The sequence below is a fragment of the Vipera ursinii genome, assembly GCF_947247035.1.
Source record: "Vipera ursinii genome assembly, chromosome: 1".
In the NCBI taxonomy this organism is placed as follows: domain Eukaryota; kingdom Metazoa; phylum Chordata; class Lepidosauria; order Squamata; family Viperidae; genus Vipera; species Vipera ursinii.
The window spans coordinates 317,676,256-317,702,961 of NC_139512.1; the positions used below are offsets into that span (position 1 = coordinate 317,676,256).

The 26,706-nt window shown below is 38.6% G+C and overlaps 1 protein-coding gene across 6 annotated transcripts in view; it reads right to left on the minus strand.

Annotated features, from left to right (window-relative positions):
* Positions 1-385: 385 nt before the first annotated feature.
* PTK7 (protein tyrosine kinase 7 (inactive)) overlaps positions 386-26,706 on the minus strand; it is a 110,538-nt gene continuing 84,217 nt past the window's right edge. For all 6 annotated transcript variants that reach the window (XM_083373526.1, XM_083373530.1, XM_083373529.1 and 3 more), the window contains 17 exons: positions 26,393-26,583; positions 25,618-25,768; positions 25,076-25,206; positions 24,561-24,830; positions 23,710-23,843; positions 21,871-22,006; positions 21,190-21,309; positions 20,648-20,797; positions 19,336-19,486; positions 16,088-16,215; positions 15,186-15,389; positions 12,291-12,446; positions 9,550-9,782; positions 8,479-8,559; positions 5,732-5,883; positions 5,460-5,638; positions 386-2,944 (listed from right to left, as the gene is read on the minus strand). In XM_083373526.1, coding sequence (XP_083229652.1) covers positions 2,784-2,944; positions 5,460-5,638; positions 5,732-5,883; positions 8,479-8,559; positions 9,550-9,782; positions 12,291-12,446; positions 15,186-15,389; positions 16,088-16,215; positions 19,336-19,486; positions 20,648-20,797; positions 21,190-21,309; positions 21,871-22,006; positions 23,710-23,843; positions 24,561-24,830; positions 25,076-25,206; positions 25,618-25,768; positions 26,393-26,583 — 2,728 coding nt within the window. In that variant the 3' untranslated portion in view covers positions 386-2,783. The remainder of the gene's footprint in view (positions 2,945-5,459; positions 5,639-5,731; positions 5,884-8,478; positions 8,560-9,549; positions 9,783-12,290; positions 12,447-15,185; positions 15,390-16,087; positions 16,216-19,335; positions 19,487-20,647; positions 20,798-21,189; positions 21,310-21,870; positions 22,007-23,709; positions 23,844-24,560; positions 24,831-25,075; positions 25,207-25,617; positions 25,769-26,392; positions 26,584-26,706) is intronic.

Sequence of the window (26,706 nt, forward strand, 5' to 3'; positions counted from 1 at the left end):
AATAGAATAGCGAAATAACAGCAACACGAGAAAAAAATAATATGGTAAAAGAAACCTGGAAATGGCTGTCATGGCTGAAAAACAGAAGACAGAGAATTGAGCTTTTGTACATAAGATTCTGAAGGGCTGCAATCTTAAGATTAGGTTCTTGAAAAGTCCATGCAAGACCACAATCCTACACCTGTATTTAGACAGGGATTACTAAGAGCTGAAGGAATCTGTTTAACAAAGGCCTTCCAACAGCCATTTCTTTTTTTTCCCAATGGACATTGAGTGTACAGTATTGGTGTGCTTCTCTGGTCTTATTTGGTAATACCAAGATATTTACAGTGACCATACATCCTTTACTATAAAGGACAATGTTTTATTTCAGAAAGCTGTCCTTCAATTTTTTTCAAAAACTCACTTTTATCCTTTATTTTGGTCATTTAACTTTTACCATGCAAATGGTACCACTTAATGCTTAGTCATTCACCTTATGTGAAACTGAATTATCTTTTAAAAATAAATTTACATATTTACTATTTGACTTTACATATTTTTATTAGAATACATGTTTTCGAAAGTTTTTTCTTCATTTTGCTTTAGAACTTTCCTTTGTAAAGCAAAGTTATAAACATAAACATTTTTAAATCTTAGGAACTTTTTTCAGATTTATTTTTTTTCAGGTTTGTCCTTTATTCTTTCCATAAAAATATGGTCACTGTATAGATATTATGCTTCAGTAAGAGACAATGGCTAAAGTAATTTTGCATGTGAGTTGGCCTTATCATAGGTTTATCAAAATTCACAATTTTCACAAAAAAGTATAGGAGTTTGGTTGTCTCACCTGAACTTGCTTCCAATTTTTATACCACACAAGTATTAATTCCATAACATGATTTTTATGCAATACACCAGTGCTTTTCAATCTTGGCAAGTTGAAAATGGGCAGACTTCCAGAATTCCCAGCCTTCAAGGCTGACTGAGGGATTCTGGGAGATGAAGTCCACCTGTGTTCAGGTTGCCAAGGTTGAGATACATGCAATACAGTATTCAGTGCTGTATGCACATCTCCCAAGTTATTAAATACAAAGCAAACACTGACTTTTTTGATTTCTTAAAATCAAACAAAAGCAGTCTGAGTTTGTTAGACTAATCATGGTGATGTATTGGAAAAGAGCTGTTATGGAATTAGCCTTTTCTCCTTTGATTGGAAGATATTTTATTAAATAATAAAATCAGGATTGGAAGAATATGCTATATGAAGAAACTCAGATACTACATCTCAAGAATGCCATGGTCCAAATACAACAGTTTAGAAATAACTGCTCAGTTCACAAGTATTGCTCAGCCATGAGTTTGGGTTGTTTTCTATTGAATATGAAATAATGACATAGCATTAGTCATGAATCAACCCAGACAATGGAAAAACATGAGATAAATTCAGTGATTAAAAGCATTTCAAAAAAATATGAATAAAAATTACATTATAACCTTAATATGCTAGCATTTGTTGCTTTTATCCCACAATCCTTCCAAGATGGTTTTATTCATCTAGAGAAATAAAAGAAAAGAAACACAGATTGCAATTTATTTTAATTTTGTTTGAGAGGGATTCTTTATTGTAAGCAGTGTACTTTATTTTATTTTATTTTTATAAAAAAAACCCTCTTGGCTGTTCTACTCCTCTGCTCAAGCAAACTGAAGCTAAATTGTCTCTAGGCTGCAATTCCAGTAATATATATAATATATATATATATGCATATAAAAGAATTACTTAGGCTGCAAAGTGTCAACATTTTTTTTAAAAAAGTAAGAAAAACAAACATTGCCCCAAAAGAATCATATAAAAAGCGGCATTAGATAATCAGGAAAGCTACTGAAAGTCTCCTTCATATGCCAGGCACTTAAGTGTTTGTTGCTTTTTTCTGGGTATGTAAGGAGGCGGGCAGAAGGCCTGACAGACTGACAGTACCAGGTGCAGAAATAAAGCATCGTTCAATAAATATGCAGGTTCCTCCTTGTCTTAAGAAGGGTTCTCCTTAGATCCTTTGCAGGGATACGATCAAGGAAAAGTCACTGGATCTCTTCAAGATGAAAATAATTGCAGTCCAGGCCTTTCTGATTCCAGTCAAGTGAGAAACCATTGAAGGATCAAAAATTAGGTGAGCTTGGGATGGGGCTGCTATTGTGCATAGCACTACTTTTGGTTGCTTCACAAGATAAATCCAGTCAGAGACTGCAAAAAAATATAAAAGCGACAACAGGCGTTATCAACTTTAGTTTCCCTGTTGCCATCTGAATGCCTCCTGCCAAAAAATATTAAGGACTGAGCAGCATGATTCTTTGCATGTGCCCTTCCCCACCCCCACCCCCAAAATTATAAAACCCTTTCCCAGAAGGAACCCGTCTGTGCTTTTCCACGAAAGGATTTGAAAACTAAATAAAAGGTTAAATGTGCCAAGACGGAGAAGTCCCAAAAACTTGTTACAGGCTTTCCTTGTGAAAATATCTAAGATGGTAGTTGCCAGCATTCCCTTCATTTATTTCTAAGATGTTTTTAGCTAGTCCTGTGGAAGTCAGAGGTAGACCCTGGAGGAATGCAACCTGGCCAGGCACAGAGAACAGAGCCTGGTGAAGACATCTCAGATCAAGAAAACATCCACAGCCTTCATCCACTAGCGTAAAAGTTCCTGGTCCCTTTTGGTTCTGTTAGGTCCCATTGAGAATCTGTAACAGTCAAGATGCCAAAATGAGATTTCAGTCCAATCCAACCTCTGAATAGGGTGGGCATTTCCTACTCAGGCCTTGCTTTCCAATGGGCTTTCTCCAAGCATGTTAGCAATCTCACTGAAAGATGGGCGGTCCTTTGGGCTCGGAGCCCAACAGCGCTGCATCAACTTGTAACATCTGGAGGGACAACCCTCTGGATGGGGAAGCTTCATTTTCCCAGACTGTAAACCTAAACAGAGAAAAAGAAAGCACAGGATAAGAAAGGAAAGACTGCCGTCCCAGGTTTTTCTAGGAAGTGTGTAGTGTGAACTTTTCAGGAACAGTACAGTTCCTTAATTATTTGCCTTCAAGCAGCAGCTTAGATTATTTTTTGATAAATCTAATAATTTTGTGATATTTTTTTATTTTTAAAATCTCCATCTTCCACATAACGGATCTTCTGTGTGTGCTGGAAGGTCTGTCAAGTTAAAATGATAAGAGGAACAATACTATATTTTAGCCAATTCTCTCTTCCAATTCCATCCCGGTCATCTTTCCCCTTTTTCTGTCCTGGTTGAAACTGTATTGAAGAAATTGTAATAAAATCTCTTTATTTAAATAAAGTACAACAGTAAAACAACTGTCCGGTAAAGTTTAGTAAGCTGAACATGTTTCCTTTACCAGGAGCAAGAGCTAGTCAGGGGTGTCAAACTCAATTTCATTGAGGGCCGTATCAGCATTGCGGTTGCCCTCAAGGGGCTGGGTGGGTATGGCCAGGGTGGGCGTGGCCTACTGGGTGGGTGTGGCTAGAGTGCGTATGGCCTACTGGGTGGGCATGGCCAGCTCTACATCGTTCGCATCAAGGGTGCCTAGGGGGGCCTGGGCAGGAGTGGGATAGATCTGGGGGTCTCTGGCAGAAGGAGGGTCTCTGGGCCGGGGCCAAGGCAGTGGGGGCCGTTCCCTCACTGTTTCCAGGATGGCTTCACGGGCCACATGAAACCACTTCGCGGGCCTGATCTGGCCCCTGGGCCTTGTGTTTGACATGTCTGAGCTAGGATAAATAATATGCATAGTTACACATCAGTCTTTTTCCAAGCTGGGTCTGACTTCAGTTCTTCCAACCATAGGAAAAATCCCTACTCTTCCACAGAGAGGTACTGCTATTCACCTCTGGGAAACAGTTCTCACTGATAAGGAGATGTTACATTTTGCATTGGTTGTCAAGTTATCATCCAACCTATAAATAGGTTGCACATGTTATAAAATACAAATAATTCAGTATGGATATTATTACTTGCTTGCTTTGACGGTAAGATAAAGCTTTCACAGATTTGTTTAACCAACTGTAGTTCTGTGAGAAACTCATGAGGCTTAGAGCAGTTCACCTTTTTTCTTCTGGCTGTCTTATTTTTTGTAAACCTTCCAAAATGTATCATGTGATATAGGCAACAATACTTATCATCAAAGAAACTCCTATTTCATAAAAAAAATAAGATTATTACTTTATAAAAACAACTTGTAAAAATAAAGTTTGGACTTGAACGTATGCTAATAATACCTCATTAGAAGCATAGGTTGTAAGCTTAATTATGAGGGCTATTACTCTAATCAAATGTATATGTGAGAAAAGAAATGGGCACTCTTTTTAATGTAAGATGTAAGCAACGTTGAAATAGAAATCAACTAAGACAGGGGTCCCCAACCCCTGGTCTGTGGACTGGCACCGGTCCACAGCATGCTGGCAAGTGGCCAAAGAAACAAGCAAAGCTCCATCCTTGAGATGCAGGCAGTATTCAAAACCACACCCGCTCTGGTCCACGGAAAAATCTTTCTCCACGGCACTGGTGCCTGGTGCCCAAAAGATTGGGTACCTCTGATCTAAGAGAAGGCTCTGCTCTTTTCCCATATTCAGCAAGGAATACGACTTCAGACCATGCTTGCACCTCACAGGATATCTTTTTTTCTTTTCTTATTTGCAGTTTTTAATACATACTGCACAACCTATGATCCACTGGGTCATTATTTTAAAGATATTTCCTTGCCAGATTCCTTAAGGCCTTCAACAATGGCAGAGCTTCTAATATACTGCCTTCCCTGGAAAAGTTCTTAAAATTCAGGGAGATATTCAAGCATGTATTTGCTCTGAAAATAGCCCTTGTTGAACTGTATGGCAGTCAAACATCAGGAATTTACCACATGAAATGCTTTGTGACATTTTGCATAAAGTCATACAATGTTTTATTATGATTTTTACATCATAAAAAAATTATAAAAATTTGCCAAATTTCAATTCCACAGGAGTCATGGGTCTCAGATTTTGGACGCATTCTGTAAGTTAGCTCATTTGAAGTAACTTGGTTCAAAAATTGTTGCCCCGTGGTGCCCAGTTTCTCCCAGTTATAGTACTGAGCTTTAATAATATAGATTTATATTAACAATAAGAACTGGAAAATCAGTTAATCAAATGCATCTGATTGATTTCAAGCAATTTTATTAATAACTCAATCAACAGCAGGGGGTTGGACTAGAAGACTTCCAAGGTCCCTTCCAACTCCATTAGTCTATGTTCTAACTTAATGTTGCAGCTTCAATCATCATCTGAAACCAAGTGGAACACCAGACTGAGCATCTCCTTCCAGCATTCCTTTACTTCTTTTATAGTAGGCTAGCCATTTAGTAAAGAAGCTGTTTTACAACCGTCCAGTGTTACTCCAGTCTACATACATTTCACTAGATAAGGAAAAACTTGATAAGGGTTCATATACCTGCTAACACTTCTTCATTCACCAATGATGAATGTGGCAATTCCCCCAATGTAAATATTTCCCACATGATGACCCCAAAGGACCACACATCCGATTTTGTAGAGAATTCATCCTCCAAGACAGCTTCAGGGGGCATCCAACGAAGTGGAATCCAGGCTTGGTGGTAGTGATAGTATTCGCTGAACATGCAGAAGCAAAGGATAAATCAGTTCTGTCCAGATTTTCTAAACATGGCCTTTGGAGCATCCGCTAAGAAATCTAAGCAATCTTACCTGTTGTAAACATCCTTGCTGAGACTTAGTTTTGTCACCTTCACCTGCCGTTGCGCACTGACCAGGCAGTTCCGAGCCGCCAAGTCTTTGTGAACAAACCTGCTATTGGAGAGATGTTCCATCCCCAGTGCCACTTGGCAGCAGAAAGATAACTGAAAAACACCACATACATAAAATCATAAGTAAGCATCCCATGTGAAGCTAAGTATTCTCTGAACTGGCCTGGAAGAGGAAGAATAAAGGACAGACAGGTAATATCAGTTGTCATTTCCTATCCTGCAAAATTTCTTTGAAGAGGATTGAATACCCTAGTGCTGTAAGTATCCCCCAAGTCCCTTCTTTGCAGTCCCTGGAGCCTCCTCTGACCAGTATCACTGGTGGCACAGTTTTTCACCATTTAGAGGCAGGAAACAAAACTGTAATACATTAGGTTCAACAAAGTTTTAAAAACAGGAAGTTTAAACCAAGAACAGGCTAGTTTTATATATGCAGCCCAACATTTCCCCAAATCTTGTGTTGCTCCAGGCCACATATAAGATGCCCCTCCAGACTTTGGGCCAATTTAAAAAGCACACACATCAATGAAATATTAATCGCAGACTCTCATTTCTTTTAATATCCCCTATCTCCGCAGATTGGTATTTTAGAACTAAAACAAATCTATTCAAGTGAATACTCCAGACGATGCATACAAATTTTTATTTTATTTTATTTTAAATACATTTGTCCTACAAATGAAAATAAGGAAAACTGTAATTGTAATTGTATTACATGATTACAATTAAAGTAATTAAAATATAATTAAATGTGCAATCTGGGTGTCCTTCTGGATTCATCTCCAGGTGGTAGCCACAGCCAGGAGACTTTTCACAACTTTGCATTGTGTACTAGTTGTGCCCATTCTTAGACTGGGAGGCTCTATTCTTGGTCACTCATGTTCTAGTTATCTCCCAAATGGACTACTGTAACACACACTACATGAAGCTGCTCTTGAGAAGAATCCAGATGCTATAGCTAATGCAAAATCCAGTGGTGTGGACAGTTATGTCTGCTCCTTGATCAGCACATATTACACCTCTGGTCTCCAAGTTGCATTGGTTATCAGTGTTTCCAGGTTCAATTCAAGATACTGGTAATCTATGTAATACTAAAACTCTCCTGTCTGTTTCTAACTTTCAATTGGGTGAAATGCTGCACCATAGAGGAACATTTTTTGAGCCAATGTACCTCAAATGGCTAACTTAAAAGGTGTGTTCAGAATCTAGGACTCTTTACTTCAGTGGATCTGAAATTTCAAGGATTTTCACACCAGTTGTATTGGCAATGTTGTAGCCACTGCAACACTGCTAAGCCACCACAGTCAGCGGTAATCTCATGACCATGATTTCTGATGCCCTTGCCAATTCTCAAAGGGAAAAGTCAATGGGGAAGCGGGCAGGAAGTTGGAAGTCATTCCCACTCCCACTGCTTCTTTGCCTACCTGTTGTGAGGTGCAGATAAGACCCACATTTGAAGAGTTTAATTAGCTGTTTTATTGCTCAAGTCTCTAAGCAGGAATCTTCTCAGACTAAAAGTTTGCACCTGAGTGAGACTACATAAGGTTCAACGGCATTCAAGGGAGGGGTCTCAACTTTGCCCCCTTGAACTCATGTAGGGATTCTAGATGAAGTCCCCATTTGACTCCTCTCTTGATTTGGCCAGTTCCTCCCCTACATCTGTGGTCATTCTGTTTATTTGTTAGGTAAAGAAATATATCTGAAACATGTCTAGTCTAGTGTCCTATAAAGCCCTACCTTTTCCTGGACTGGGAGACCTTGTTGATGGTCACTCATGTCATAGTGATTTCCTGTTTGGACTACTGCCATATGCTGAATGTGGGTCTGCCCTTGAAGAACTATTCAGAAGCGACAACTGATTTGGAATGCAGCAGCATGTGCAGCGTTGGGTGTCTCTAAATTTGACCACATTACACCACTGTAGCACAAGATGCTTGCTTAAGCATCTTAAGCACCTTTAAAGCCTAACATAACATTGGACCGGGCTATTTGCAGGATTGCTTCTCCATTAAAGTATTTGCCTCTCCCACTAGTTTGGCTAAAGTAGGTGCAGTCCCAGTCCTTCCCTAAAATGCTGCCATCTACAGCAGTGGTACCCAACCCTTCCAGCTTGGCGGCTCAGTGCAGACGTGGCATGTGAGTGCTAGATGCACACACGCGCACATAGCTCCATTCGTGTGAATGGAGCTTTGCATAAGAGTGGATGGTGCTTGCACTCACGCACGAAGTTCATGTGAGCAGCAGGTGGAATTTTTGGGGTTTTATTTTTTATGTTTATGGTTTTATGGTTTGTAATTTCATTAGTGAGTGAGCTTTCCAGAGCTGTGATTTTAGGTGGGAGGCCATACACATCTTTTAAGTAAACAAACAAATAAATACATCTTAGGTCACTAATAGATGGTTGTAGAAAAGATCAAGACCCACAATGGCTTGCAAATTGTCTATTTGTGCTCTACAATTAGCCAAAATCTAGCTGTAAACAACTTTCTGTATAAAAATTCAACATGCAGGCCTGTTTTTAAATAACCTAACAACAACATTGGAAGATAAGGCACTCGCACAGCAGCCTAAATGTTATACCAAATTGGATGATATAATTATTGACTCTTACAAATTAACTCACTCCTTTCTCTACAATTACAGCCTTCTTTAGATTCAGACACTATTAACTTTCCAATTGTACCATTTTACCTTCTGTTTTGTGCTAATGGGCTGGGGCTTGAGGTTCTCATCTTTAGTTCTGGAAATCCTCAGGAACTGCTTCAGATCTCCCTAGCAGAAAGGAAATCAAGCTCTTCAAAATTATTCAAAAGTATACCAAGACAAAAAGAAACCAGACCAATTCTGATCACATAAAGCAGTTTTAAGATGCTGATAATAAATACCAGGATTATCTGCAGTAACACCATGTTCACACAGTATTCAGTAGTGGATCAACAGGCAAGAGTCAGCACGCATTCTCAAGACCCAGTTGGGTGAAGGCAATGTTGCCCTATTAGAGATCTGATCCTCACAGATTTTGGGTTCAACAATTTTGAAGCCAGGGCTGAGGATGGGGGAACAGGCCAGCATTCATAATTAAAAAACTGTACTTGTGACCAAGGACCCTGGTTTGGAGACTTCTGGGTATAAATGCTTCTTTCTGAAATAGGGCCATAGAGACATCCAGCTTTCCCTACCAAACCATCCCACTCCATCCAAGATTCAGAAAACAATTAAATATGGAGCTATTCCATAGAGCTTTTCCCTACAGAATGGATACCATCATGATTTTGTTACTGGTTCATGTCTTAAATTTTAAAGTATTGTGTTTCTAAGCCTACCAGGGATATTTGAATGTTGTATTTGTTTGAGTTGTGTTACTATAGATGTTTTACTGTTTCTTATCTTGAATGTTTTTATGTTTTTGCTATAAATTGCCTGAGTGAATTAACTGAAACCGAGAAATAAATAAATATTCAATATGGAAGTCCCCTTCCAGTAACCAGCTTCTTCAGCCTCCAACTAAAGGAGTGGAATTACCATATAAACCACTGGCCTTTGCCTCCAAAGTAAATTTTAAAAAGCATAATCAGTTCATTAGCCATAGCAAAACACAGGTTTACTCAAGAGCTCTGCATCCATTATTGTACTTATTTCAATCAACAGCTCTTCTCTTAACAGTAAATAAAGTATACAGCTTCAACCTTGAATACTTATTATTAAAAAAATAAACAAAAATCCCACGTATACAGCAACTGAATATTTGATTAAATTTCTTACCAGATCTACATATTCCAAGATCATATAGTGAGGCTCTGCTTCCCGGCATAGGCCAAGCAATCGCACCACGTTGCTGTGGTTCAGTTTGCCAAACATCTCAGATTCTTGCCTGAAGGCCAGCTGTAGCTGTTCGTCCCTTGACTGAAGACTCTTGACTAAAACAAGCACTTCAGTGTCATTGTCCTCAATGCCTTTTGCCTTAGCCAGGAAAACATCTCCAAATTCACCTTTCCCTAAAAAAAAGGGAACAGCTTGCTAATCATCTCTATAGTACACACAGAATACAGCACAATATAGATTTGTTGAAAATATAGTTGAAAAGTTTGAGGCCATGAGTTGAAAAGAAAACTTCAGAGTTGAATGAGAGAATATAATGCAGACACCTACTTCTCCCGCCCCCCCCCATTTATCCATTGGATCATTGTTTTTAACAACATGAAGATATTTGTTTCTAAATGGACAAAAATGGACCTAGGAGAACCCGTTGGTCATACATTTGATGCTTTAGGAGAAGTGCAGCCTCTTAAATTGTTTTTGGTTTCTGACGGCTATAGTTGTGTCTGGGGATTACTCAAGGGAATAGAAATGTTGGTCAATCAGTCAGTCATCTGATTTCACTTACTGACCAGCAAAACAAAAGAAATGACATTTAGGTGGCTGAACATCAATGCAGCTCTAGTCACTGAAACTGACTAGAATAAAATGAGCTATAAAATCATATAACCATACAGATCTCAATTGATTCAATAACTGTTTGAAGTTATGACAGCATTGAATGATTGGTGATTACGACCATCCCTGCACCTCTGTGGTCATGTGATAGCAATCTAGTAGTTGGCATCTCATTTGCAATTATGAACAGATGCAAAGCACCCCATGATCACATGGATGCTATTTCCAACCTTCTGTGCCAGCTATTCCAGAAAGGGAGTGGCCAGTCGCTGAGGTGGGTCTCTCCCACCGGTGCACCCTCCCCAAGCCACTCTGTGGTCTCCCTTGATGGTCACTTGAGCACCCCACACCCTCTCCCTGACCCTTATGGAACTTAGGCATCTTCCTGTGCCCAGCACACTCTCATCCCCATTCTGACCCACACAGTGCTTCTCCTGCAGTCTCCACTAGTCTTCCCAACCCACTCAACACCTCTCCTGTATGCTCTCTGATTCTTCACAGATCTCCACCTATCCCCTTGCTCCCTCCCATACTCAGAAGCAGGTGTTACCTGCCTGCGAGCCTGGAATTTGCAACTTCTTCAGCTTCTTTACTGACTCACCATTTTGGGAAGCCCCCAGAAGTTACCTTGCCTAATGACTGTGGCATTTAAGCCATGCAATTACGTTTTATGACCCTACTGTTTAGTGAGGGGAATTTTGGTCCCAATTGCCATTGTTAAGTTGAGGAATATCAGATAAAATTGTAAGTTTAAAAATTTGGGGCATAAAAAATTAATAGTAGGGCAATTTATATAAGGTAATTAAATGATTCTTTAGGAGAACAGAATAGAACAGAGACTAAAATACAGTTTAATATATCTAGTTAATATGTAGTAATGTAATGTATAAGGAAGAGTAATACATAAGAAATAATTATGCTTTCAAAAATTAGAGTCCAATTACAATGACTATCTAAATTGTTAAAATGTCTCTGCCATCTAATAATGAATACAAGGCAGAAATAAGAAGATAAAATATTGATATAAAGTAGTGACTAAATGGACAGCTGTATTTGAAATGTTTCCAAATGGAAAATATATAGATGTTTGAAGAAAAAAATATAGCAAACTATTAAACAGTATTTGGCTGCAATTACTGAAGTAGAAGAAGACTGATTTGAATTTGAGATAGAAGGAATCAATGCTACCCAACAAGGGCTGGGAATTTGGGGTGGAGGGTGAGACGGTATTTAAAGACCAACACTTACATGTTAAGCCTAATTTCAGCAAGAAATAAAACTGCCAAAAAACTTGGCTGCCTTCTGCCTGTTCTCCTTTTGTTTGAAACAGCATCTTCCAATATATGAGTGGTACCACCCATTATACATCTTTAATTTCCTTCTTAGAAGCCACCTCTTCCATGGTATATTTGACATAACTCCCAGTTCTTATGCTTAATTATAAACCAGCATGTAACCAGATCTAATAAGTACAACTTCAATTACTACTGATCACTTCTCTGTTTGGTATTTTTTGTCTATCCTCTTTGGTCTCATGGAAATTTAGGGATTAAGCTCCGTTTAGACAACTCAATACCTAACTGCTAACAAGGCAAAGACACTTTCCTAAAGCTGCCTGAAGAATGCAAAATGAAAATGTCTGTTGTGGTATTAAGTAATTCGTAAAACAACTCTGAAGTAACTAGAGATTTTTAGTTTAAATTGAAATACTTCTGACAGCAAGCACAACAGAAGGCATTTTCCCATTTGTCTTATATAGGAAAGCATGTCCATGCAGGATTATGTGCATGATATATCTACGCATAATTTAATGAAGCAAGGCCTTTTTATTCAGAACAATGTTTCATTTGCATGTACATTTAAATAATTTGAGAAAAGTATAGAAGTAAGGTAGACAAAAAGAGCGTTACAAAACTAATGATGGAAAGGACATAAAAATTAGGGAAGTGGGGGAAAATCCACACAGAAAGATCTCAATTAAGATCACAGGACATTGCTGGGAACAGATGAAGAGGTCAGAATGTGTACTGCAAGCAAATACGATGTAGAATGACTGCTATACAGCATACCCAGAGGAGTGATTGTCTGCAGGCTAGACCGAGAGAAGTGCATTTTATCAATACTACTGTGTCTCTTGTTGCCTGCAGAGCTGCTGCCAATATTTGTCAGAGCCACCTCTTCTTGGATCTCAGCAGTAGTCTGTCCATTTTGCAGCAAAGTGCCCCCTGAAAGAAAAGGTTTTTTTTTAATGTTAAGCCAAAGTCTTCACAGGATGTGTCATATGTTTGGAATTTAAAAGCTCCATGCTAATGATCCTCCTGAAACAAAGTATTGATTGTAAAATTTAGTGCATTAAAAGCTAAGACAGATTTCAGAGAAACCTGATCTTTGTCCTAAAACATTCCTATAAATAATTGTGCTAGAGGTCAGATAGAACAGGAAGTCTAACAGGGAGCAAGAAACGTGTGGGGGGGAGGGAGGTAAGTACATTGGTACCTAGAGGCACCAGGTGGCCTACCCCACTGCTTCATTCTTTAATCCACATCTACCACCAACTTTGGTACCACCAGTGGAAATAGCCACTACTTTAGTTCATTTCACATCTCTGATGTCATCCACAAAAGTTCATCTTGATTCGTTGATATGTTTCTTAATCTTTATAAACACCACACGGGTATCCTCAACATACCACATTTAGAATCATAAAATTTATTATTAATCAAGGCATCACGTGACTGCATTCAACTTTATTTTGCTGCAATTGTTAAGCAAGGCAATACATGTCTGTCTGCACTCATTTTTATAACCTTTTCTGCTGCAGTCCTTAAGTGAATCAATGCAGTTGTTAAGTCAGACATCACATGGTTATGTTTTGTGACCTTCCCTGCCTGCTTCCCCGTTGACTTTTCTTGTTGGAAGCCGGCTGGGAAAAATTACAAATAGCAATTACATGACTTGGAGTGCTGTAACTGTAGTAAATGCCAGACATTTGCCAAGCTGGGATCATATTTATGTGCCTATGCGGATGCTGCAATGGCTGTAAGTTATTTTTTCCAGTGCTGTCCTAATTTCAAATGGTTGCTAAAAATGGTCGCATGTCAAGGTTTGTAAATCTGGTTTGGGTGATATAGCTACTTTTTAGAATTTGGCTTAAAGTGTAATAAAAAAAAAGACGCAACAAACCTAGGAGAAAATTATCGTTATACTAGAAATTGTCTAAATAATTTTGGAGCAAGTAGGTAAGAATTTATTGCAAAACTATCATTCTTAACATCTGTTAACTCTGGTCACTAGAGGGCCATCTAAACATGTAATTTAGGATGCCCATTAAGTGTGTCTTTGAACTCTGGTATTGTTTACCACTTGTTTTGCCTGCTAGAGACCTCTTGTGGCTGTTTCATAAATTTTCAATAGTCAGGTCAGAATTAATAGAATAGAATAGAATAGAATAGAATAGAATAGAATAGAATAGGGAAAGGGACCTTGGAGGTCTTCTAGTTCAGCCCTCTGCTCGAGCAGGAGAACCATCCTATACCATTTCAGACAAGTCTCTTCTTAAAAACTTCCAGTGATGGAGCACCCACGATTTCTGGAGGCAGGCTGTTCCACTAGTTAATTGTCCTCACTGTTAGGAAGTTTCTCCTTAATTCCAAGTTGCTTCTCTCTTTGGTCAGTTTCCAACTATTGTTTCCTCACCCATTGGTACCCCACTGCTTACTTCTCTCCATGTGGATTAATATCATTGAGGACTACTCACTGAGTACGGTTTGTCAGCCAGCTACAGATCCATATGATGGTGTTGTTGTCTATCCCACCTTTTCTAGCTTATTAAGCAGCAGGCTGTAGTCAACTTTGTCAAATGCCTTACTGAAATCTAAGTATACTATGTCCACAGCATTTCGATGGTCTACTAATTTAGTCATTTTTATCAAAGAATGAAGTAAGATTGGTTTGGCATGATTTCTAATAGCAGAGGTGCTGGTAGGTAGTTACTGCAGTTACCAATGGTGAACTAATAGAATATTCTGGACATCCCTTAGAATCTCAGAGGGCCAATGACTTAAATTAGCCTTTTACAAGAAAGACTGCAGGAACATCTAAAATATATTGAAGACTGGTGGAGTATAAAAAAACAGCTAATCTTCCGTCTGCATAGCAATATTATTTTATTTATTCTGCTTTTATTATTTTAATAAATAACAGAAAGAGTGGCAAACACAGCACTCATCTCTTCTCCTATTTTCCCCACAATACCCCTCCCCATGAGGTGGGGGGGGAAGAGAAAGAGAATGACTGGTCCACGGTCATCCAGCCAACTTTCATGGTTAAGATGGGACTAGAACTTACGGTCTAGCCAGGTGCTTTCCAAACTGAAGGATAATTTAAGGATAAGGGGGCCCTCCCCCCATCAATATTATGTACTTTAAATTGTGCCCAGCCTTGCAAATAAAACAATTTAAAGCTATTTTAAATTTATTCTGAATATTGTGTGTCTCCTGAGAAGAACAATTTACAAAAGCAGTCTCTGGAAACCAGTTACTTTCAAAATCAAACACGGGAAATCTGTGGCTGATGCATCTACTACAAATTAGTAGGTCTATAAACTCACCCAAACTCTTTTTCATCTGTTTCTAAAAAATCATATAAAGTATCCCTGGGATGAACTGAGAATCACATGAGTTTAGGATACCCCTTATCCTCTGTCATCAGCTTCCATCTAACGTTCTGTTTTGAATTTCCAAGTTTTTTTTTAAAAAACCTCCAACATTTTCTCCGACCCTGCAATATGTTAGTTTAACCTACAGAACTTGATCAAATACTTGATCTATTTGAATCCTTATCTTCATAATAAACACCCCCCACCAACTAATTAATTCAGCGTTTATCCCTGAAACCTAAGCTGAATTTAAAAAAAAACCCCTCCTCCATTCTGTTCAAGGTATGAAAAAGATCCTGTAGCTTACCATTCAGACATTCCATCTCTGGTTCTTCCCCTTCCGGCTGCTTCTTCAGTCTCTTTGCTTTCCTCCTCTTCTTGCAGTAGAACATGAGGCCCAAGACGATTATTATATACGCCACTGCAGCACCCACAGATAGCCCTATGGTCTGGATCATTTTATAAGGGGTGTGGTTGTTGGGTATGTCCTCTGGATTGGTAACTGGTAAATCTGGAAATAAGATGCCAACCTCACATGAGATGTGCCATCGAATTATATGTGCTGATTAAGTATATAACGCAATACAACCAGACGTGTTTTTGTCTTATTTTTATTTTTTTTAATTTATTTTTATTTATTTTTATTTATATACCGCCCTTCTCCCGAAGGACTCAGGGCGGTGAACAGGGCAAATGTATAAAATACAAAAAATACAAAAGTTAAAAGGAATTAAACATAATGCCCAAGGTAAAAAACAATAAATACAAATATAAATACAAATATTAAGAACAATAAAAAACCCAACCCACCCCCCATCAGGTCAAGCCGGCTTGTTCAAATAAATGCGTTTTCAGATCGCGTCGGAATTATAATGTATAAAAAAGAGCTCAGCAAATGTCTCTCCATCAAATCTCTCAACTATATGTATATAAACATGGAATAAACTGTGGAAGCTTCTTATTTTTGAATAATTGGGAAAACGGTTAGGTGTAATTAAATTTCAGCTTGTCTAGTATAATAATCTGGACTCCTTCCACAATCAGTAATGGTACTGTGCTAAAACCACAATAGGTAGGTACAGAAATTCTGACTCATTTCTAGAAGAGCTGAGAAACTTTACTTGGGAGATTCTGAATTTTTGACAGAAGAGTCACCTTCTTGCATTCTAAACACTATAGCCTAATCACCATCAAACTTATAATCCTTACCAACTACATGCAGAAAGGCTTCGTGGTGCTTGATGTTGCAACTATTGCCAGCAATGCAGGTATACTTGCCAGAATCCGCAGTGGTGACATCATATATTATTAGAGAGCCATTGGTCATAATTTGAATCCTGCAAAAAATATAAAAGCAAGCAAAGGGTAGGGAAAGCTCATGCAATTAAACTATTGTCTTTAGTTGATCTGCGTCAGGCAAGCCCATCTATTCCAAATATGCCATCCTGCCAACAATCATTCTTTTTTGAAACCAAAATGCAGCAGCCAATTACATTTTCTGATAAATGGCAATTCTTTCAAAAACAGACTTAAAAGAAGAATGCAATGCTAACCAAGAGCGTAACTGCAGTGGTTTCTTGTGTTTCAGAGTAAAAAAGAAAAACAATCCAGTAAACCTTCTCTGCTTTTCTTATCAAGACTTCCAAAGGATATGACTATACGACATTCACAGAATACAAGTAGTTCTCATCTTACAACAGTTCATTTAGTGATCATTCAAAGTTACAATGGCACTGAAAAAAGTGACATGACCATTGTTCACACTTATAGCCATTGTAGTATCCCCATGGTCCCATGATCAAAATTCAGATGCTTGGCAAATGACTCATATTTATGACGGTTGCAGTGTCCTGGGGTCCGTTTATCATCTTTCGTGATCTTCTGACAAGTAAAGGCAATGGGTAAATCAGATTCACTTAACAAATGTGTTACTAATTTAACAAGTGAAGTGATTCACATAACAACTGTGGCAAAAAGGTCATAAAATGGGGCAAAACTCACTTAACAACTGTCTCACTTAGCAACATAAATTTTAGGTCAAGGTTGGTCATAAATCAAGGACTACCTGCAGTGAAAGTCTTAAGATTTTCTAAAAGAAGCCTCATCAGCTTGAAAACGAAATTATTTCTACATTTCTAATTCTTCTCTCTCAACATGTAGCTTAAAATCTTGAGTTCCAGCTCTGTGTTCAAACAATGGATCTAATCTATTCTATAAATTCCAATCTCCAAACATTCACACAAATGTGACCTATTTTGCAGAATGGTTACCATTTAAATGTTATGTGGCCTCCAAAGTTTAAGGCACAAAACTTCAACCACCAGAGATTTTTTTGGAGCAACAGAGGTTGAACTTTAGGGTTGAAAAGCATAAGACATGTGAGGCACTTGTGTTATTTTTTTTCTGTGTCAACACATCCATGATGCAGAGGCATTTTCAAGAAGCATCTGCCTAATATGTGATCAACTGTAAATACTGGCTATGGCTCCATACATGAGACAGCAATGAGACAGAGCAATTAATTGCTCATCTATTGTGTGAGTTTCTGAGGAGGGTTTTGCCCCAAGCTAGAGAGAGAACTTTTTTCACAAAACATGAGGTGGAAAAGGAACTGCAGGCAGGAGATGTAAAAGGCCTGAAGGTGAAAAGAGCCTCCTTAAAAGCACAGCAGTTCTTTGAGCTTTCCGGCCTAGGCTGAGAGTTTTTTTTTTCCCCCTCAGGGATCAAATTTAATTATTTTAACTGTTTTTAACTCTTGTATTGTATTGATGTTTTTAAATACTTTGTAAACCGCCCTGAGTCCTACGGGAAAAGGGCGGTATATAAATTCAATAAACTTAAACTTAATAAAGATAGGAAAAGGAGAAGACACTCTAGCAATGACAATGTGGTTTTCTTGTGTGCTCTTATGGTTGCTGCTTAACTTCTCTTCCTGAAATACATTCTTTTTTGCCCTCTTTATGAGGTCTTATTTATAGAACTTGCATTTCATACTGGCTGCTACAACTGCATGAGTTTGAAGGATATTGCAGGTTGCTATACACATGTTTATGCATGTATTTCTGCCACTTGTATATATTCCATTAATTCAAATATTTATGTATAGTTTACATCACTCGTTCTATTTTTCCACTGAACAACATCATTTCTCTAGCCACCGTCTACATTTTTTCAAGTAAAAATATCTAAAGAACAATGTGAAAGCTGGAATTTTTAGACTCCAATTATGTAGCCGTATTGTGGGTTCAGGCAGTCCACAGGTTAAGGACCTGTCCGACTTAAGGAAACCCCTAGATATGGTACCTATTACAAAATATGGTGGATGGCATTTTTCTTCCTCAAGCTGACAAAGTGCTGAAGCTGTGAACCGCTTTCAGGAACTTCTGAAAACCAATGAACATTGGCTATATATTAAAAACACATGGTTGCAGCAGTTGGGCAGCTTTTAGGAACTGAGGGAGCCATTTTTAATAACAGGCATCATGTTTGTAAGTATAAGTTCCAACCTAACTACAAATTTGGGTTAAAGACAGAGTTAGAGAATGGAACTTGTTCTAAACATGGGGAGTGCTGTATTAACAAACACATACATATATAATATGTATATATTATACATATTATGGCCTGATGGGGGATGGGCGGGGTTTTTTATTGTTATTTTAATATTTGTACGTTCTGTTTTTAGTGGGCATATATTTAATTCTTTTTAACTTTTGTAACTTTGTATTTTTTATGCTTGCCCTGTTCACCGCCCTGAGTCCTTCAGGAGAAGGGCGGTATATAAATAAAATTATTATTATTATTATTATTATTAATATATAATGGATAACAAACTTGTACAGTAGTATAATCTTACTTCTCAAAATTTTACAATAACCCCCATAGAAAATTCAGATATTCCAAGCTGCCCCTCCCATTTTTCCTAAAATTATGGCTACCTGGACTTAACGGCTGACAATGGTCATCTCTGATGGTTATCCATGATACTGACTGAGATACCATGGGATTGTAATAATAGTCCTCCTTTTCCTCATACATCCTAGTCTGCAATCTATACACATTGCTCCATATTTCCACATATTTTCTGACAAAAATAATATGCAAAAGAAATCAGAAAAAAGTGCTACAGATTTAAGTTTGAAAATAAATTTATATTTGAAACTGTTTCTTTCAGCCTGTGCTTGTTGTAGACCTCTCCAACTCTTTGCAAGTATATGCTGAAAATGTGTGTTTGAAATACAAGTATGAAGCTTCTCCTGAGCAAAAGTAAATGCTATAACCTTTAGAACACTGACAATTGAGCCTGGCTCCAAAAATAAGTCTATAGTTTTCAACTACAGTATCCTGATTTAATGCGTGTATGTGGTGTATACACATACTTTCTCTCAGACACTTATTTATTCATTTAACATCTTAAGTAAGCTAATCAGCCAAAGGGAGAGAAAAAAGAGCCATACCTGGGTGAAAATTCATCATGATCCAAAATCTTATCCTTTCCTTTCCACTGGATTTGTGGCAATGGGTCACCCTCAGCTTGACACTGAAACATGGCTGTGTGTCCTGGATATACGGTTGTGTCATCTGGCCTCAATTTAAAGCTTATAAATACTAAAAGAAGAAAAGGAAACCATTCACACACTGGTGTTTTTTGGTACCTTGCTCAAACATCAAGCTAGCAGAGACTGTTACACTTACTATATTAACAGATAGTAGTGGTTATGATGAGCAGAAGAGAAAACCATTTTCCTACATTTTATCATCAAGGCTCACAAAGATGCTCTTCATCCCATACATTCCTTCCTCCTCCTCCTCCTCCTCCTCCTGCTCCTACTACTACTATTACTACTACTTCTCCTCCTCCTTATCATCATTTTATTATTATTATTATTATTATTATTATTATTATTATTATTATTATTATTATTATTATTATTATTATTATTATTATTATTATTATAGCTAAGATGCCTTAACAGTCATATAAGTCTTCTCTTAGCATTTAGAGATAGGAACATTTCATTTACAGAGTGAGCATATACTTGTATGCTTTATGGCAGGGGTCCCCCACCCCCCACCCCGGTCCATAGAGTGGCACCGGTCTGGGAAAGGCCAGCAACTGAGTCACGCAAACAAGCGAAGCCCCATCTATGGTATGAAGGCTGCACGCAAAACCACGCCCCCTCCAGTCCACGGGAAAAAACCTCTCTCCGCAGAACCAATCCCTGGTGCCTAAAAGATTTGGGGTCGCTGCTTTATTGTACAGGTAGTCCTCAATTTACGACCACAATTGAGCCCAAAATTTCTGTTGCTAAGCGAGACAGTTAAGTGAACTTTTGCCCCATTTTATGACCTTGCTTGCCACAGCTGTTAAGTGAATCACTGTGGTTGTTAAGTTAGTAACATGGTTAAGTGAATCTGGCCTTCCCATTGACTTTGCTTGTCAGAAGGCAGCAAAAGGTGATCGTATGACCTTGGGACACTGCAGCCATCATAAATATGAAGCAGTTGCCAAGTATCCGAATTTTGATTATGTGACCATGAGGATGCTGCAAGGGTCATTAGTGTCAAAAACTTCATAAATCACTTTTGTCAGTGCTGTTGTAACTTTGAATGGTCACTAAGCGAATGGTTGTAAGTTGAGGACTACCTATAATATAAAAAGAAATAAATGGATTGAAGACCCTACAGAGACCTGTAGAGAATTAAACAGGTCACTCATACTGCTAATCATGCTAGCAATACATAAGAGTTCTGTCACCCAATGTTTACCTGCCACTGTAAGTTGAATTGTTGCTCTGATCTCCCCTTGTGGACCATTAGAAGCAATACAAGTATAGTTTCCAGCATCACTTCGTGTCACTTTATGAAAGTGCAGGTTTCCAGAATTGTTACTGACCCAAGCTGGCAGATTTCTCCCATCTGGCCAGGAGCAAAAAATAAAAAATAAAAATTCAAAACTAAATCATAAGTAACAGAGTGCACTAAATAAGAAGCAAGGACTTGGAACAGATTCATCGTGCTTAATTCAGTGTCACCCAGATAGTTTGGATTACAACTCACCAATTCCCAATCAACAGAATACCAGGCTGCAGAGAGGTATGCTGGGGAATTTTATTTTACAGAATAGATGCGGGAAGTATTTTGTTTCAAAACTACATTAATAAAGACTAAAGGCAAATCTAAAAGACAATTCAATTGGATTTCTTTCCAAAAGAGAAGTTAAAGATGCTTCTTGTAATGAAATCTATTGCAAAAAGCAAAAATTGTGTAACTTGCAGCCCCACCCATAATCTTCAATGTTTAGATTGTACCGGTTTTAATCCAGTGGATTGCAGGTTTTTCTCGCCCTGTAGCTGAGCAGGAAATAGTGACTTCTTTATCAAATTCAACACACTGCAGGGGTTGAGGAGGAGGAGTAAACTTCAGCTTTTCTGAAATGAAATTGCATTTGTCAGAGGCTTAAAAAGACAAGCATCCAAATAATACATTCCTAAATTTTCTTCAAGAAAGCCTTGTTTTCATGGATTGCAGAGATGCGAGTATGGCCGAGAGACGTTTCAAGGTCTACAGACTCTCAATTTTAAGGCAGCATCAGGAATATAAGAGCCAAGCGTAAGAGTCATGCTCCAGGTTCCTTCTTTTAAATCTTGTCATCTTATTGGATTTTGGAAGTGTGCCTTTTCTGTGGTTGCCCTCATTCTCTGAAACGATCTTCTCCCCCCCCCCCCGCTTCCAATATATGACAGGCTCCAACTCTGACTGTCTTTAGGAAAGTCGTGAAGAGCTGGCTTTTCCCCCAACCACAAGGGGCCAGTTGGGAAGGGTTCCCTTTTGGCGGCTCTGTTATGGTGCTTGCTTGTCTTTTGATATTTTGTATTTTATACTTATATACTGCATATGTTTCCATGTTACATGGTTTGGGGTTAAACTAACAAATAGACACAGATATAATCTCACATGCAATAAGCAAAGGCCTTAATATTAGCACATACCCAGAACATGTACGCGGACTTGTTCTTCAATACTTCCTGCCGGAGTGCTGCTTACACACTTGAATATTGTCCCATCATACACTTCCACACTGTTAATACGCAACGTCCCATTCTCAGCAATTTCAAAGCGGGAATCCTGCCCATCATGAAAATTGTAAAGACATAAAGCATGATTACACTGAGCTCCTACATCAAGAACAACACAAAGTGCTTTTGTGCAAGCTGTATGCTCAGATAGTTTCTACTGGGTAGGAGACGGAAGCCGATTGTTGTTTTAAAACAGCGTTCACACATCTCACAAAGGAGAATGCAAAATTTAAATAATTAAAAGACTACTCCTCCCACTCTCAAAATCAAATTCTTATTTTAGCACACAAAAGGTGTAACATAGAAAACTTGAAATACTGCTTTACAAATAAATTAATATTAATCTTGTCTACAGCTTTTTGACCTGAAACACAATGTTAAAAAGTGCCTTCATAAGTATCTGGTTCCTACCCAGCACTCTTTCCCCTCTGCAATTAGGTTCTGGTTGGTTCTTGTCTGCAAGACTCCATTTTCAGATTTATCTTATACAAAGAAAAAGGATTAAAATGGAGACTTCCAATGAATGCTTTTGAAGCACTGTGTCAGATACTTAAGTTCATCTCCCTTTTGTTACAGTTTTATGAAAAAGTTTTTATTGCATAATGGGATTAAGCCAGTGGAATCTGATCTATAAAACCACAGGACATATTCCACTGTTAACTGCAAGACCACACACTTGTTTAAATGAATATGCGTGTGTGTATGTGAGAGAAAATAGAAACTGAATGGGGCAACATCACTAGTGAATTTTTTTTTGGTCAGTAACAACAAAATATGTATGTGGGCTTGGCTTTCTTGTGGGTACACATATACCCTTTCCCAAACAACAACATATTTGATACACCTGAATGCATCTTAACCTAAATACAGTCCTAGATATATCCATACATGCTGTGATATGTTTCATGTATATAATCTGTTGTATTTTCCCAGAATTCTCTATGCATTTTATCTGAGCAAGGAAAAAAACAAGAGAAAATCAGGAGCAACTCTCGTCATTTGTTCTCCATCGACTTCAGCAGCAAAGGACTTTCTGTCTTGGGAAAGCACCAGCCAATCAGGATGAAAGGCTCTTTGGATGGGAACATGCTCCAAAGAACAGTTACAACTGGACAAGTGTATTCACAGAAGCCCTATCTACTATCGTAACTCTCCTTTAAATAATTTCCTTGAAACAAGGCTCAGTTTGCACACCTTCCCTGGGTATTTTGAGAAAACTACAATTGCAAAAGATCAGGAAGAGGCATATTATCATTTTTCCATGTGAAAGTTAATAGGACACCAGATTAGCAATAGTATTTGGATTTATATACCACTCCATAGTGCTTTATAGCACACTGGGAAGTTTACAATGTCAGCATATTGCCCCCCAAAATCTGGGTCCCCATTTTAATAACATCAAAAGAATGGGAGACTGAGTCAACTTTGAACCCACTAGGATCAAACTCCAGGTTGTGGGCAGAATTAGCCTGCAGTACTGCCTTCTAACTACTGCACCACCAGGGTTCCTTATGATTTAGAGGAAAGCATAGCTCAATGTCAAAATATAGAAATATAATGTTAAATCAAGAGAATTTAACATACAGTATAGAAAGAAAAGTCATACTCTCAGTATAATGGAGGGATCTAAGAGAACTATGTTAGTAGGACAGGAAGCCTGACGTGCCTTGAACTATAACAAGAAGAAATATAGCAGAAAAATGACTAGGCAATTTGTTCCACCAGATAGTAAAAGATCCTTTGATAATTTACCTCTGAAATAGGGATGCCATTACGAAACCAGTTGACGGTGGGCTTCAGAGAGGCTTTACTGAGACAATGAAGGTATCCTGGTTTACTCTCCTCTAGCTGACTGTCCTTGGGCTTTTCCACCCATTCTGGCTTTGCTGGAAAGAGATAGCAGGAAAAAAAAGATGATTACTAATTAGAATTGACTTAATAATAGAAGATTGTGGTATGCGTCATATGCCATCCTATACGGACCTGCTGAAGAGATCCTTTCATTTGTTTCTTGAAAAAAGTCCAAAGCCAAATTGACAGAATGATAAAGACCATAAATCTAATTTGCAGCACCAGGTTCATTTAGCTTTGAGAACCAGGCCATGTCATCCCATGTTACCAAGTTCTCTTCAAATGTTTTAGAGTGAAATGTTCTTCTCTTTAACTAGCAACCCATCTCAAAGAATATTGAAAATTCACTGCATCTTCTGTTGCAGGGGTGTCAAACTCAATTTCATTGAGGGCCGCATCAGCATTGCGGTTGCCCTCAGGGGGCCGGGTGGGTATGGCCAGGGTGGGCGTGGCCTACTGGGTGGGTGTGGCTAGAGTGTGTATGGCCTACTGGGTGGGCGTGGCCAGCTCTACATCGTTTGCATCAAGGGTGCCTATGGGGGCCTGGGCAGGAGTGGGACAGATCTGAGGGTCTCTGGCAGAAGGAGGGTCTCTGGGCCAGGGCCAAGGCAGTGGGGGCCGTTCCCTCACTGTTTCCAAGATGGCTTCGCAGGCCGCATGAAACCACTTCGCGGGCCGGATCCGGCCCCCGGGCCTTGTGTTTGACATGTCTGTTCTGTTGTCTTAATATATTCATAATGGAATCAGCTTACTTGCTACTGTAATGGAAAGATCTTGTTTTTTTTCTCCAGCCTTGTTCACTGCATGGCAAGTATATATTCCAGTATCCTTTTCTACAATAGTGGTGAAGACAAGGTCCCCTGCTTCTTGATGAACTCTCCCAGTAATGGGGATACGAACATTGTTTTTCTCCCACCAGATATGAGGTTCAGGGATCCCATGAGGAGCCACACAGGTTACACGTTGTTCTTTATTGGCTATGACAATTTTGGGGTCAAACGCTTGAGAGAAATCTTCAATTTCTGGGGAAAAAACATAATGTACATCTTAGAATCCAGTAATGTTGATACCTGATTTGGGCAAAATGTGTTAGGATAAGCCTTAAGGACATATCTGAAAAGGACAATATCCAACCATTTATCATTTTTGTGATACTCAAATTTCTGGGTAGCTAACTCTTTCTACCCTGAAATTATGGTAAAATTAAGAACCTTCAGCCCAAAACGAATCAAACTCTACAAAATTTTTGTGAGATACAAGCTCATACCTGCTAGTTGTAGAGTTGCCTCCAGGATTACAGGTTTTCCTTTCTGTCCACGGCCAACACATTTATAGACTCCAACACTGCGTGGTTTCACCTGAGTTACTAGTAAAGAGCCATTGGAAAATATGATGGTCCTTTGAAAGAACAGGGAGAAAAATGTATGGAGCTGATACAATGCAAAGATGCTTACAGCAATGATGGATGCCTCCATAAAGTAGTGCTATTCACTATTCTGACAATCTTCACCAGAGTATTTACTACTATAGACAAGTGACTGGTGATAAAGAGATAAATAGGCAATGTTGAGTAATTTTTAAGAACTGGAAACCACTCTGGCCACCAGCAGATTCATCTTTCTGCCAAATGTAATGTGATTGAAAGCTCCACTGTTGAGCCAGTCCTGAAAGTCTTGCCCATAGTAACAAAGAGCAGCATGACAGATTATTGATCAGTACCAAACAATAATAGCAATTCATTTTTATATCAGGAAAATATACCTGCCATGTGATCTTCTATCCCAATAGTCTTTTACATCAGCTAGTTACCTGCTCCGATTTTGAATTGGGGAGTCATCCTCAAATAGCCATTCTTGAGTGGGTGGTGGCACAGCCTGGAACTTGCAATGGAACATAGCCTCCTCATTTTTATTGACAATTTGGTTCTCAGGAACAATCACTGGGTGAGGGAAACTTTCATCTTTGACAGGGAAAAGGAATAAAATAAATCAATTCATCATCTGGATTGTCTCTTTCAAATCAACATTTTCCCTTCCAATGTAAAGAAAAGCACATTTACATGGCTATTTTGCCATGTTCCCCTCCCACACCAAAGCCAGCAAAAAACCAAGCCACTCTTAATCTTCTTGCTCCCACAGCATGCCCTTACAATGCAACAGCAACAGATTTGTGTTAATGCCACTGTCTATACAACTTTAATATACAATAAGGCTTCCCCGTGAGTAGCAGCCATTGGGAAGGGGATTCGCAACCACAGAAGCTACAGAATTACAAGGGTTCTTTCAATTAGTTTTAACTACATGATTAATCCAGAAAGAAACTGATCAGTTTTGTGGTATCAAGCTTTCTAAATCATTTAAAAATGAGAAAAATTGAGCTGTACAAGTTGGAACTCCAGCCTTTCTTGTAGCCAAAAAGGGGCTGAGGAGTAATAGAACAGAGACTGAACTGAAGAGAATGGCCCCAAATAAAACAGGCAGAACCTGCTTGAATCAACAGATTGCCAACATGAACCATATTCAGCACAAAAACACTTGAGATCTTCTCAAGATTAGACATTTGTAACAGCACAAATGACAATTACCTATAATACTGAGGGTGAAGTTGTTTCTGCTGCATACAGTGCCCACAGCATTTCGAGCACAACAGTAATAAATGCCATTATCATCTGGGCTGGCACTCTTGAAGGTCAATGTCCGCTCCTTATTATTGACTGAGTAATTTGTGCGATCGTCTACAATTTGGGTACCATCTCGGAACCACTGACTTGTTGGGCTATGAAACATAGTATAAACACTCAGAATCATGAAAAAAGTAATTACTTAGCAAACAACTAATAAATGCACAACCTCTTTGTACCAAAATCTTTGATGTGGATGTGGGTATTTTAATGAAAAT